Source organism: Aotus nancymaae, unplaced genomic scaffold, assembly GCF_030222135.1.
Source record: "Aotus nancymaae isolate 86718 unplaced genomic scaffold, 86718_ANA_hifiasm-v0.15.2.pri h1tg000019l, whole genome shotgun sequence".
Classification (NCBI taxonomy): Eukaryota; Metazoa; Chordata; class Mammalia; order Primates; family Aotidae; genus Aotus; species Aotus nancymaae.
This window is the reverse complement of record NW_026988431.1, coordinates 16,558,225-16,571,487: the sequence shown is the minus strand read 5'-3', so window position 1 is coordinate 16,571,487 and position 13,263 is coordinate 16,558,225. Positions and strand designations below refer to the sequence as shown.

Genomic DNA, 13,263 nt, shown 5'->3' with positions numbered 1-13,263 from the left:
TCACTGGCTTTCATGGAAGGGAAAGCCTGAAGGTCACATATTTGCCATTTTTTCGTGAAGGATAGTGGTAAATGTTTCTCTATCTGAAGGATTTAAATGTTTAAAATATGTAAAGCTTCAAGCCAAAAGAAGACCATTTTATGGCCAGGCACGGTGGCTCATGCCTGTAATCCCAGCACTTTGGGAGGCCGAGGTGGGCAGATTAGCTGAGGTCAGGGGTTTGACACCAGCCTGGCCAACATGGTGAAACCTGTCTCTACTAAAACCTCAAAAATTAGCTGGGCTTGGTGGCGCATGCCTGTAATCGCAGCTACTCAGGAGGCTGAGGTAGGAAAACTGCCTGAACCCAGGAGGCGGAGGTTGCAGTGAGCTGAGATCGTGCCATTGCACTCCAGCCTGGGTAACAAGAGCGAAACTCCATCTCAAAAAAAAAATATATATATATTAGCTGGGCTTAGTGGTGTGCACCTGTAATCTCAGCTACTCGGGAGGCTGAGGCTGAGGCTGGAGAATCGCTTGAACCCAGGAGGCAGAGGTTGCAGTGAGCCAAGATTACACCACTGCACTCCAGCCTGGGCAACAAGAGTAAAACTGCATCTCAAAAAAAAAAAAAAAAAAAAAGACCGTTTTATGTATCAATGTATCAACCTGTGGGAGAGCATAAAAAAAGTGGAGGGGGACTCCCTGATGCCTATAAAACCATCAAGTATGAGGGCTTGCCCACCTCCTGAGGGGCTTCAGCATCATCTATCCCACTGCCTGAGTCTAAGCCCATATGCTTTACTCACAATAAAAACTCATTAATTTAAAAATGTCATCATTTTTGGCTAAACTTGAAACATATCTTTTGAGCAACACAGGAAAAAAATCACTTGGGATTGTCATTTATTCACTACTATTCTAATTAGTTAAAATCTCCCTATCACAAGAAAAACTGAAAATATGAATTTCCTTCTTGCTCTACCTAGACCATTGAACCACAGACAGGAAACCCTGAGGCTATATAAAAATCAACCTAACTGCTTTAAATGCTTGATAGTCCAGAAAGTTTTATCAACAGTCAAATAAGTCAAACCCATTGTATTAGTCCATTCTCATGCTGCTAATAAAGACCTACCAGAGACCAGGTAATTTATAAAGGAAGGAGGTTTAATGGACTCACAGTTCCACATGGCTGGGGAGGCCTCACAATCATGGCAGAAGATGAAGGAAGAGAAAAGGCACATCATACATGGCAGCAGGCAAGAGGGCATGTGCAGGGGAACTCCCCTTTATAAAACCATCAGATCTCGTGAGACTTACTCACTATCACGAGAACAGCATGGAAAAATCTGCCCCCATGATTCAATTACCTCCCACGGGGTCCCTCCCATGACACATGGGGATTATTACAATTCAAGGTAAGATTTGGGTGAAAACACAGAGCCGAACCATATCACCCATTTTGATTGATTTCCTTTCATTTTTTTATTTTTTCGCCTTTTACCATTGCCACTGAGATTTCCTTTTAAGATTTACTCGCTTCATTTTCTTCACTGACTTCACCAACTTGTCTTACATTTCTGTTTTAAACCAATATAACTGAGATAACCCTCAAACTGTTCCCTCACATGCAAAAATATAGCTTATCTTACTGTCCCAAATGTGCTGGGAATCAAATCTAACCCATACTTTTCAAACCTTGAGTCTGAATACATAATTTTAAAGTATATAAAAATGGCATATTTTGGATTTTATGGTTTAGCCTCAAAACTCTAACTTGGACTAGTCATTTTCCTCGGTACTATGTCTTATTTTTTAACTTAAAACATAGCCTTCTTTTTAACCACAATCCCTAATCACCTTCTATCCTCTGGGCCCAAGTCAAATGTATGGATTAAATAACAGAAATTTCTTTCTGAAGGAAAACTTTGGATCTTTCTTAGTAATTGTCCCAAATTCCCTTCCTTTCTCTCACCATGACGCTTTTATTCCCTACAAATTCAGCACATACATGAATTCCTTTTTATTTCCCTGAGATTCCAAGTCAATCATGGAACAAAGCCTGTTTAGGACAAAAGCACTTTTTATGTTCCACAAGCAGAGCCCAGCTGTGTCGGAGCTCACACGTGGTATGGGCTGGGGAGTGAAGGGAAGCCTCTGATTCCTGGGCCTTTTTCTTCCAGTCCGTACTGAGGAGAATAGCAGGCAAAGGAGCATCAAGAAATTGACCTAGTTCAAGAACCTGCCTCATCTTATCAAGCTCTTTCTATTCATAGCCACTTTTTAGTCGAGAGTCAGCCATTCCTATCACAGTGCATAGTTATTCACACAGGATGATCCTTTTCCTGAACAAAAGAGAAAAGTTAATCTTGAGGCTGAAGGAGAGAAAGAAAAGATAATTATTGAAGGATAGGACTTAAGGGGAAAGAAGTCCCAGGAAACAAAGTATTAGTTGGAGGCTCTTGGGAGCCAGAAAGTAACAAAATAAAAGTTGGGGATGGATTTGGGGCTATGGCAACAGAAGGTGATATCCAAAGGCAAACAGGACATGAAACTTTGCTCTGCTAGAGCCCCGGTGGTTACAATCATCCTGGTTTTACTGGAAACAGTCTCCATGGCTAATTAACTTCAGGCACTGAAGCCAAACTGCTCAGAAGCGAGTCATCTCCACCACTTACTGTTTGTTTTTTTGAGATGGAGTCTCTGTCACCCAGGCTGGAGTATAATAGCGCGATCTTGGCTCACTGCAACCTCTGCCTCCTGGGTTCAAGCAATTCTCCTTCCTCAGCCTTCTGAGTAGCTGGAACTACAGGCACCCGCCACCATGCCCAGCTAATTTTTGTATGTTTAGTAGACTTGGGTTTTTTTTTGCTCTATTGGCCAGGCTGGTTTCGAACTCCTGACCTCAGGTGATCCGCCCGCCTTGGACTCCAGAAGTACTAGAATTACAGGTGTGAGCCACTGTGCCAGGCCCCTACCAGTTATTGTTATTTTAACCTCTCAAAGTCTTAGTTTTCGCATCTGTAGAAACAGGGGTTGCACAAGAGTTTAGCTTACAGACTGCTGAATGTAAATTAGATAATCCACAAAGGGTTAGCATGGTGCCAAGCACATAGAAAAGGCTCTGTTCATATCAGGTCTTCCAGCCAAGACCCACAGTAACACTCACATATGTGTTAGTGCATGAAGGCCTGGCCCACACGTGGAAAGTAACTCCCACGGTAAGTAACTTCGATGGAAATGGACAAAGTGGATTCTTTTTACCCCCACCTACTCACTTTATTCTTCACCTATCCACTTTATTCTCTCATACCATTCTGCAATACAAAACATTTTTCTGTCCTTTGAGATCTAATAGATCCTTTGGAATATCCTTTGGACATTTATTGCAAGTGTGAGAATGATTTTTTTCACTGGTATAATTTGGATGTCATTTACACTTGCCTGTAAATTTTTTTCCCTTCCTCTCTCCCTCTCTCCTTTTTCCCTTTCCTCCTTTCTCATTCTTCCTTCCTTCCTTCCTTTCTTTGTTCCTTCCTCCCTCCCTTTCTTCTTTCTTTCTTTTCCTACAAATGTGACTGGAGACATGATTCCAGTGGAGTTATTTCTCTGGAATTCTCAGCATGATTGTCCAAGGAATGCTTTCTACTATGAGCTTTAAAAGGGATTGTTCCCATGTGTTGACCCCATATTAATGCTGATATAGCTAGCATTCAGCATTTTCTTTCACCTTAATAGGCATGCCAAATATCCTATGTCTTTATAATGCATCTTAGATGGCATTAAGACCATTCTGGAGCCTAGTTTATTCTAGTTCCTTCACCTCCTCTGTGTAGAATATCCTCTGTCTTTATAATGCATCTTAGATGGTATTAAGACCATTCTGGAACCTAGTTTTTTCTAGTTCCTTCACCTTCTCTTTATAGAATATCCTCTGTCTTTCTAATGTACCTAATGCATTAAGACCATTCTGGAAACTAATTTATTCTAGTTCTTTCACTTTCTCTGTGTAGAAGCAGTTTCAGAACCATCTCTCCCACTTCCTCTTGTTGCCCACACCTTTTCCTGCCATGTCTTCTCTGAGTGCTCTTGGCAGGCTTCTGAGAATGCCCAGAGCTGAGGGGAAACACCAAAGATTATTTTAAAAGTACAGTGGAAGTTGCTGAAGTCAGCTCTCAGGTCTGGATGCCTTCTTCAGAAGCAGCAATTCATGCTGGTGGGCAGGCGTCCATACTGCCTGCTGCAGATCCCCTCTCCCTGGGCGGCTGTGTCTCCCTCTGTGGAATTGCTAGTGGTGTGCGACCAATGTTTTCGTATTAAAAAATTAATAACTAGGTGTGCTTCTCTAGATCAAAGAATAACCTGAATTTTATCTATTATTTACCTTATTATGTCAAATATTCTTTCTCCCCATTCCAATAGATCGATGGCATAAAAATTTCTATCTAGAACTAGCCTGGTGACATACTCAGAGAAATGTTAACTTCTTGTTGCAAACTTTCTGTTTGTTTTTTGAGAGGAGTTTTGCTCTGTTGCCCAGGCTGGAGTGCAGTGGCATGATCTCTGCTCACTGCCACCTCTGCCTCCCAGGTTCAAGCAATTCTCCTGCTTCAGCTCCCAAGTGGCTGTAATTACAGGCATGTGCCACAATGCCCGGCTAATTTTTGTATTTTTAGTAGAGACGGGGTTTCACCATGTTGGCCAGGCTAGTCTTGAACTCTGGACCTCAAGTAATTTACCCACCTCAGCCTCCCAAAGTGCTGGGATTATAGGCATGAGCCACCATGCCCGGCCCATTACAAACTTTTGAAACACTAAGGAAAGCTTCGAGGTTATTTTTGATGGAACACACACTAGTATACTCTCCTAAATGCTTTGCAGGCATTAATTTAACCATCACCACAATCCGATGAGGTAGGTACTCTCATTATCCGTGTTTTTTAAATGAATGAAACATACTAAAGAGTGAAGTAATTTTCCCAAGCTTACACAGCTCGTATGTCACAGAGCTGAGATGTTAACACAATCTGGCTCTAGAATCTATCCCTTAATTGCTACCTTATATTTTTCTTCACAATTAAATAAGCTTGTGGCCTATAAGTTATGTTATGAACAATCAACTATGTTAAAATCTCGTTCTCACTCACGTGGAAGCTTAAAAGGTAAATCTCATGCAAGTAGATAGTAGAATGATAGAAACTAGAGGCTGGGAAGGGTGTGTGGGAGCGGGTACAGGGAATATGGTGGAGATAAAGAGAGGTTGGTTAATGAACACAAACATAGTTAGAAGGAATAAGTCCTAGTATTCAATAGCAGAGTAGAGTGATTATAGTTAACAACAGTGTATTGATATTTCAAAAGAACTGGAAGAGAGGAAATGTTCCAAACACACAGAAATAATAAAATACCTGAGGTGATGTACACTCCAAATACCCTGAGTTGATCCTTACACAGCCTGCATGTCACAAAATATCACAGGTACCCCACCAACATGTACAAATACCATGTATCAATAAAGATTTAAAAATAAACAAAAAATTAAAAAATCCGTTTCCTTCTTAGTATTGCTATAATAACTATGTTAAAATCTATGCAAAAAAACAATAATCCTAAGGAAAAATGTTTTAAAATTTCTCAACTGAGTAACAGTCATTTGGCTACTGTCCTAATAGCTGAGATTGAAAGGTTCGAGAATGTGACAATAAACCCTTTGAAAATTAAGTAGCCTACCACAAAGCCAGGTCCCTGTCTCCTTGCTCCTTCTGGATTTTTTGAAAAACCTGGGATTGGACTAGATTATCACTCTTGCTCTCTAACCACCATACATTCACGACTTGAAAAAAAAAATAGTGTCTGAAAAGATAAAGAACGATTCCAGCCAGTAAACAGCGTGTAGAAAGTGAAGCAATGCTGTGGTCAGAACTTTACAGAAAAGGAGAAATACAGGAAGATATATTTTTTTTTTTTTTCAATTTCTGGCCATCTCAGAGTTTATCTTCAAAAAGATATACTTCCTGGCTACCTCCACTATTTTCACACCTACAGTTAGTTCAGCATTTCTGAAAAACATCTACTACAAACCAGCAGGGCTCCAGGTTTTGCTGGGTGTCACATGTTGAAAATTGGGGGAGGCCTCTTTAAGAAAATCAATGCAAATTTACAAATATAAAACTGAGAATAGGGCTGGGAGGGGCCTGGGCAGCTGAGGGTCCTACAGCCAAGCAAGGGCCTGAAGCTGCAAGGAATGTGGGCTCCTGAAGGGAGCAATTCATTCCCCACTCAAAGCCTTAACTGCAGCCAGTCTGGAGGAGATTCTACTGCAGGAACTGAGATGACAGAAAGTTAATTATAGAAATAGCAGGTTTTGAGGACCAGAGGAATAAAATAAATGATAATCTTATAATCTTGAAATTTAAGAGTTCATCAGTGATGTCCTATTTTCTTAACTCTTATACTTGCTTTTAATTTTTGTCCTATTTATCACTGCCATGTGGCTAAATGTATCTATGATGTTTTAAGTTACTTAGATATTTTCCTTTTCTCTCAAAGACCCATAGAAACAAGTTTAATGATCAAGGTACAAATTCTGAGCAATGGCTTCTATTTCTATTCAGTGATAGATAAATGTCATTCTGACTGCTTTAAAAACTAAGAAGTGTATCTGTGATGGGCATTTGAGTTTTATTTTGTGAGGGATCATAACTATAGCAGAAGGATTAAATACAAAGTCATTAATACCTGTACTTTGAATGGTACCCTCATGTCTTAAAGATGATGAATGAAAATTTTCCCTTTAAATGTCTGAAGGGACTCAGATCAGATTCACACCAAACATAAGGCTTTCAGATGACAAAACTGGGCTCGGGGAGGGGGGATGGCACACTGAGGCCACATGGCTGCTGTACCATCTTCATACCTCACCACCTGTGTGCTTTTCCGACTTGCTAGTGTTAAAACGCATTTTATTATATTTAGCTGGACAATTTTCCTGTATTTCCAGAAGCACCGCCTAGTGTCAGTTTTGGGTTTTTTTAATATACCCATTATCATGCTGGAAAATTTATATTACCCAGAACTAGATGTACAACAGGACCTAACTGAGTCCTTTGGTGATCTCAATTGGTGCCCTGACCCACCAGTCATGACACAGTTCCTATGGTTCTTTGGAGACTTTGTGACACTAAACTAATTATCTTTAACTTTTTCCTGTCCTAAATTTTCAGTTAGTTCCTAGTTGCAATGTCCCTTTGTTTCTTTCCTCAAAAGTACCTCCTATTTGTCCCTTCTCTTTGTTTTTTTTCCTTTTTTTTTGAGACAGAGTCTCACTCTGTCACCCAGGAGCAGTGGCGCGATCTCGACTCACTACAACCTCCACCTCCACGGTTCAAGCAATTCTCCTGCTTCAGCCTCCCAAGTAGCTGAGACTACAAGTGCCCGCCACCTCGCCCGGCTAATTTTTGTGTTTTTACTAGAGCCAGAGTTTCACCATCCTGGCTAGGCTAGTCTCAAACTCCTGACCTTGTGATCCACCCGCCTTGGCCTCCCAGTGCTGGGATTACAGGCATAAGCCACCGCAACTGGCCTCCTTTCTCTTCATTTCTTGTTTAAGCCTTAATTATGTGTGAGAATTACTGTAACTGCCTCTTCACTTGTCCCCTTGCTCTCATTCTCTCTCTAATAATTTCTTCATGTGTATAAACTTTTGTTGTCAAGCTATTTGTTTGGAAAGATAGAGACAGATAAGAATGCATAAAACAAGAGACTCTGTCAAATAAGCTTGGGAAATGCTCACATCATATTCCCTCTTAGTGTTTTTACAATACACTGTAGCATAGCAAAGGTGCTAAGGAGTCCTGATTTAAAAAACTCTACAAAACTATCTGTCCTTGGAAATCTTTGTTGAATAGTTATCAGCATCTCACAGGTAAATCAAGGTTGGAAAACTCTCCTACATTTATCTTCATAGAACATTCATGTATCATGCTTCTAAACATCCAAAGTTCACTAGGGCATTCAGGACCAGGACCAAATTCACCAGGCCAGCACTCCAGACGCCCCCACCTGGCCTTATGTCATCTAACTTCATCAGCGCCTCTCTAAGAGCGAATGGGTTACTGCAGGGATTATTCCTTAGAGTGGACACCCAGTTCTGTCCTTCTGGATTTCCAAACTCTTATAGTACGCTGGTCCATACTTTCACACCAGCATTTAGTCAGAGATCATATCTTGCACTGTTAGCTGAATCATTCATCTCAGCTATCTCTCCCCAGCTAAGTTTCCAGAGGCAGAGAACTCCTTTGCTGTCTGCCCCCTCAATACCCAAGTATGCTCTGATGATTCCACCATGCAAACAGACAACACTCAGTAAACATATGTTGGCTAAATAAATGAATGAATGAGTAAATCTTGTTAAATATCCTTCCTTTGTAGATTCCTGAGTCCAGGTCACCTGAACATATGAGGGATAAACACATGAGCTTATCAGATCTAGTCTCATTTTTCTCTTTCTTTCTTTTTTTATTTTTTTGACACAGAGTGCCCCTCTGTTGCCCAGGCAGGAGTGCAGTGGTGCAATCACGGCTCACTGCAGTCTCGACCTCCTGGGCTCAAGCAATTCTCCTGCTTCAGCCTCCTAAGTAGCTAGGACCACAGGTATGTGCCACCATGCCTGGCTAATTTTTTAAAACCTTTTTGTAGAGATGGGGTCTCACTATGTCGCCCAGGCTGGTCTTGACTCCTAGGCTCAAGCAATCCTCCTGCCTTGGCCTCTCAAAGTGCTGAGATTCCAAGCATGAGCCACCACATCCAGTCTAGTGTCATTTCTCACACAACATCCAGTGATGTGGAAAAAGTGAATGAAGAGAAGCGTTTTATAGAGTATCTATGTACCTCACCAAGGCAGCCGGATGAGACTATGTGAGTCAGGGCTTTACCAACAGTGAAGTGGAAAATATATACATATGCAACACTATGCTAAAACTTCCTCATTGATTACAAAAATACTTAATTCCCAGCAATCCATTTTCAACAGATACTTAATTAACATCAGCTCACGTTGATGAATTGACCACCCCATCAATTACAATACAAGTTCAATCTTAAATTCTTATTTTTCTAATAACAAGTTTCTTATTTTATATTCTAGCATGGGTAATTTTTTTCTCCTTCATGTAGAATAAAATTAAACAGGTTCATAAAATATTCATCAGTCTACATATAAATCATAGCTATCTATGCCTCCAAGTTTAAATTAGTTTTCTTTTTAGCCTGGGATGACTAAGTATCTGCTGCTGATACTTCTCTCAAGTGGTTTATCTCTTTTTTTAAAAAAAAAAGTTCTATTATTTGATCTACAGTCTGAAATGTCTTTATTTCTTATATACACATACCTCAAATTGCACACAATACAAAATAACTGACTTAGACACTTCATTTATATCATCATGTTCACTAGGATCCATGTCTGCATTATACAAGTCCCTACTGATGATATGTAGCAGCAGCAGCCTGCTGGACATTACTTAAACAGTTCTTCTGATGCCCACAGCGATGACTTCAAACAAGCAGCAATGCCAAAGGTGGCCAATCCAACGTCTGTCCCCGTCCCCACATAATCTCAAGATATTTGATCTATAGTTGGTAAAGGAAGCAGACTGTGTAACTCTGGACCAGACTAGGATTTCAAGCTCCACTTCTGTTGATAACTAGTTGGCCGGCCCTAGATAAGCCTCAGAGCCCCACTGGGTCTGAATTTTCTTATTTGTAGCTGGAGACAGTTTAACTGGATGTGGTAAACTGTTGTGACTCTATTAAGCAAATTCCTTATTCCATTAAAAGGGCCTGTAGGAGACATTTGGTTAATCAGGAACTAAAATTAGACGGACCTACAACTAGCTTCCTAGCTGCTAAGTTTCAACCACGTTCGTGGTGCTTATGCAGTATCAGGTCCAGGTTTATTGTTTATCATGTTGCTAAGGTCACTTCAGAAGGAATTACAGGAATAGCCTTTCCTTGGCTGTGGCCTTTTCTAAGGACATGCATTTATTATATTTATTAGGGTTTTAAAAAGAGACTGAATTGAATCATTACATTATAGGAAACATAATACTAAATGTTATATTATAGGAAATATATTATTATATATTATATATCTAATAATAATAATATATTATAGGAAATTTAATACTAAATGTTAAAAGGTCCTAATTTTGCTTTAGAATAACAGTGATTTTAATCAGTAGCATTTCGTCAAAAATAAAAGACAGAACGTACCTGTACGTTAGCATGGACAGATCCAGGCACTTGATATCTCAACTCATGGGCTGTTGCTTGAGACTTTGGAAGGAGAAAAGGATAAGAAAGGGACCGATATTTTGATTTCATAATCTAAAATAGAGAAAAAGAGATAAAAAATATTCAAATGAGGAAAAAGATTCGTCTTCCCTATTTTGTGATTATAAAAGAAATTCATGGCCAGGCACAGTGGCTCACACCTGTAATCCTAGCACTTTGGGAGACAGAGAAGTGGGGATCACCTGAGATCAGGAGGTTGAGATCAGCCTGGTCAACATGGTGAAATCCCAATCTCTACTAAAAATACAAAAATTAGCTAAGCACGGTGGCAGGCGCCTGAGACCGGAGAATAACTTGAACCGGGGAGGCAGAGGTTGCAGTAAGTCGAGATTACACCATTGCACTCTAGCCTGGTGACAAGAGTAAATCTCCATCTCAAAAAAGAAAAAAAAAAAAGGAAATTCAGGTTTATTTGAAAAAGAAAAATGTTAATGATGGATATTTCTAAGTGAAGAGCTACAGACGATTTGCATTTATTTTATTTACCATAATCCTGCTTTTACCTTTTATAGAGCACATATTGTTTTATATTTGTAAAGAAAGGTTAAATATAATCTGTAGCTATTGAAGTTTATAACTGCAAAAATGAGACTATTGTTTTATAAACTAATTTTTTACTGATTATGTTCTAGATATCTCACCATAGCAATATAGTGGGATATCATTATTTTTAATAACTTCATAGTAAAATGGTATAAAAGAATCATCTGCTTAATAAATTCCTACTAGTAAGCATTTCTGCTATTTCTAATTTTATTACGTGCACAAGCACACACACAAAAACCACCCAAACTTAACTACAGGTATTAGCAGAGATTTTTATCTTTGCCAGTACAGCAGGTTAAAAGTAATATCCCATTTGTTTATTCATCCATCTCCCCTAAATTTTTTTTAAAAATATTCCCATTAAAACGTCACTGAACTTTTATAATCTTTATGTGAACGAAAAACGAAGTGAGACTCTAAGTGGTGGATAAAACTAAATTCTTTTTCCAAATAACCAAGGGGAAACATGCCTCATTATCATTTCAAGCAAATAAAGTGAAACCATAGTAACATCTGGATATGTACTTTTTTTTTTTTTTTTGGGAAGGAGTTTCACTCTTGTCACCCAGGTTGGAGTGCTGTGGCACAACCTTGCCTCATCGCAACCTCCGCCTCCTAGGTTCAAGCGATTCTCCTGTCTCAGCCTCCAGAGCAGCTGAGATTACAGGCGCCCACCACCATGCCCAGCTAATTTTTGTATTTTATTAGAGATAGGGTTTCACCATGTTGGTCAGGCTGGTCTCAAATTCCTGACCTTAGGTGATCCACCTGCCAGGCCTCCCAAAGTACTGGGATTACAGGAGTAAGCCACCTCACCCTGCCTGAATGACATGTACTTAACTTATGAATGTTAAGTTTGAATGTTAGGTGAAGTTCTTAAAAGTAATGAGGACACAATCTGGAGAAAAGGAAAATGGCCCCACCTTCTTAATACGGCTTGCTTTGCTCAGAACCAACTCGCAGAATCCCGTACCAGCATAAACCCAGTATAACTCCAGGACTGGATGGGACTTTAAAGCTCAAACCCTCCCATCCAAACCAGGCTCCCATCCCCCTAAAACGGCCCTCCAAATGACTACCAAGCCCAGGCTAGTCAATACTGTGTCCAAGAATTAAAAAGATTAAAATCAGGACCCACACCACAGCACCTATCCCTAGGAACTCTGAATTGTCTGTGGTGTGCACGTTCAGGAACGTTTCCCTCTTTTTTTGCCCAGACGCCCGAGCACCCTGACATCAATGTAGCCAACGGCAAAGCAGTGACACAGCTGTGGCCACAACAATCTCTTCTTGCCAATAGCCTCTTCTGAACGTCTTCTCTAGTTAGGCCTGCCTCTTTTCATGTGGATAAACCATGACAGCAACGGCCAAGTACTTTCGTGAAGTTCCAGCGCTGGATGAAGTGACGTGCCACATCACGAGCCGCCTTCCCATGAACTGCAGAGGCAATGTCATGCCAGGGCATCCGGGGCGTGGAGTACCTGTCAATGAAATCTGCCCGGTACACCAGGCAAGGATCAGTCATTAACTTCTGTGCCGGGGTAGAGGCTCTGTGACTCCAACCATGATACTAAAAGGAAACGTGCGTTAGTGCCCACTATGTGTATATTTCTCGTCTTGCATAGAACTATATTTTTATAATCAAGGGAAACAGATTTCACATTCAGGGTCATAGTCTCCCAGGTACCTCCCCAAATATGTTTCCATTTCACTTAGTATTAGATAATCACTAGACATGGCAAGATGTGAGTTAGTACAAACTATCTAAGGCTGTGTATTTGATATTATATTTTTTTATCCTGTTGAAACATTGGCAGGCAGTGCCATCTCGATCTCCTCTTAAACATATGAACCCAGTGATAATCTGAAAATATGCCATTCTCATGCTGGAAACGCAGGAAATAAGCAGAATAGAAGATGATCAAATGAAGCCTACCATTTCTTTAAAAATTACAGATTATTGCCCCAAAAATATGCCTATAAAAAATCTGGAGGCTTCAGACAGGTCTACTCTATCTCATGTTCTCTTCTTATTATAACTGAAAAAAAAAAAGTCCCTATGCACGTGACTAATGACTAAATCAAATCTCCAAAGTTTTACAAAATTTTCAAAAATAAACAGAAGCAAAACAAAAGGCATCGATATCACGCACATGTATACTTGTTGAGATGTTCAAAGGTAAAAGACAAAATACAACCAGCATCCCACCACCATAACACTCACCAGCAAAAGGTTTATCAAGTTGAACCCAGTCTTTGAAGACGAAATTGCAGTAATCTTTTCCATGCCAGAATCTGGTTTCCCCATGCAGCTCTCCCACACCTGTCTGTAAACTGCGGATGGACCCGGTATCTGTAAACGCAGCAAGACCCCCTCAGGGA

At 40.2% G+C, this 13,263-nt stretch overlaps 1 protein-coding gene across 5 annotated transcripts in view; it reads right to left on the bottom strand.

The window, feature by feature from the left end:
* The window catches only part of PLD1 (phospholipase D1), a 206,898-nt gene that overhangs the window by 57,484 nt on the left and 136,151 nt on the right, over nt 1-13,263 (bottom strand). For all 5 annotated transcript variants that reach the window (XM_064378643.1, XM_012466706.3, XM_012466705.3 and 2 more), the window contains 3 exons: nt 13,106-13,234; nt 12,257-12,375; nt 10,255-10,368 (listed from right to left, as the gene is read on the bottom strand). In XM_064378643.1, coding sequence (XP_064234713.1) covers nt 10,255-10,368; nt 12,257-12,375; nt 13,106-13,234 — 362 coding nt within the window. The remainder of the gene's footprint in view (nt 1-10,254; nt 10,369-12,256; nt 12,376-13,105; nt 13,235-13,263) is intronic.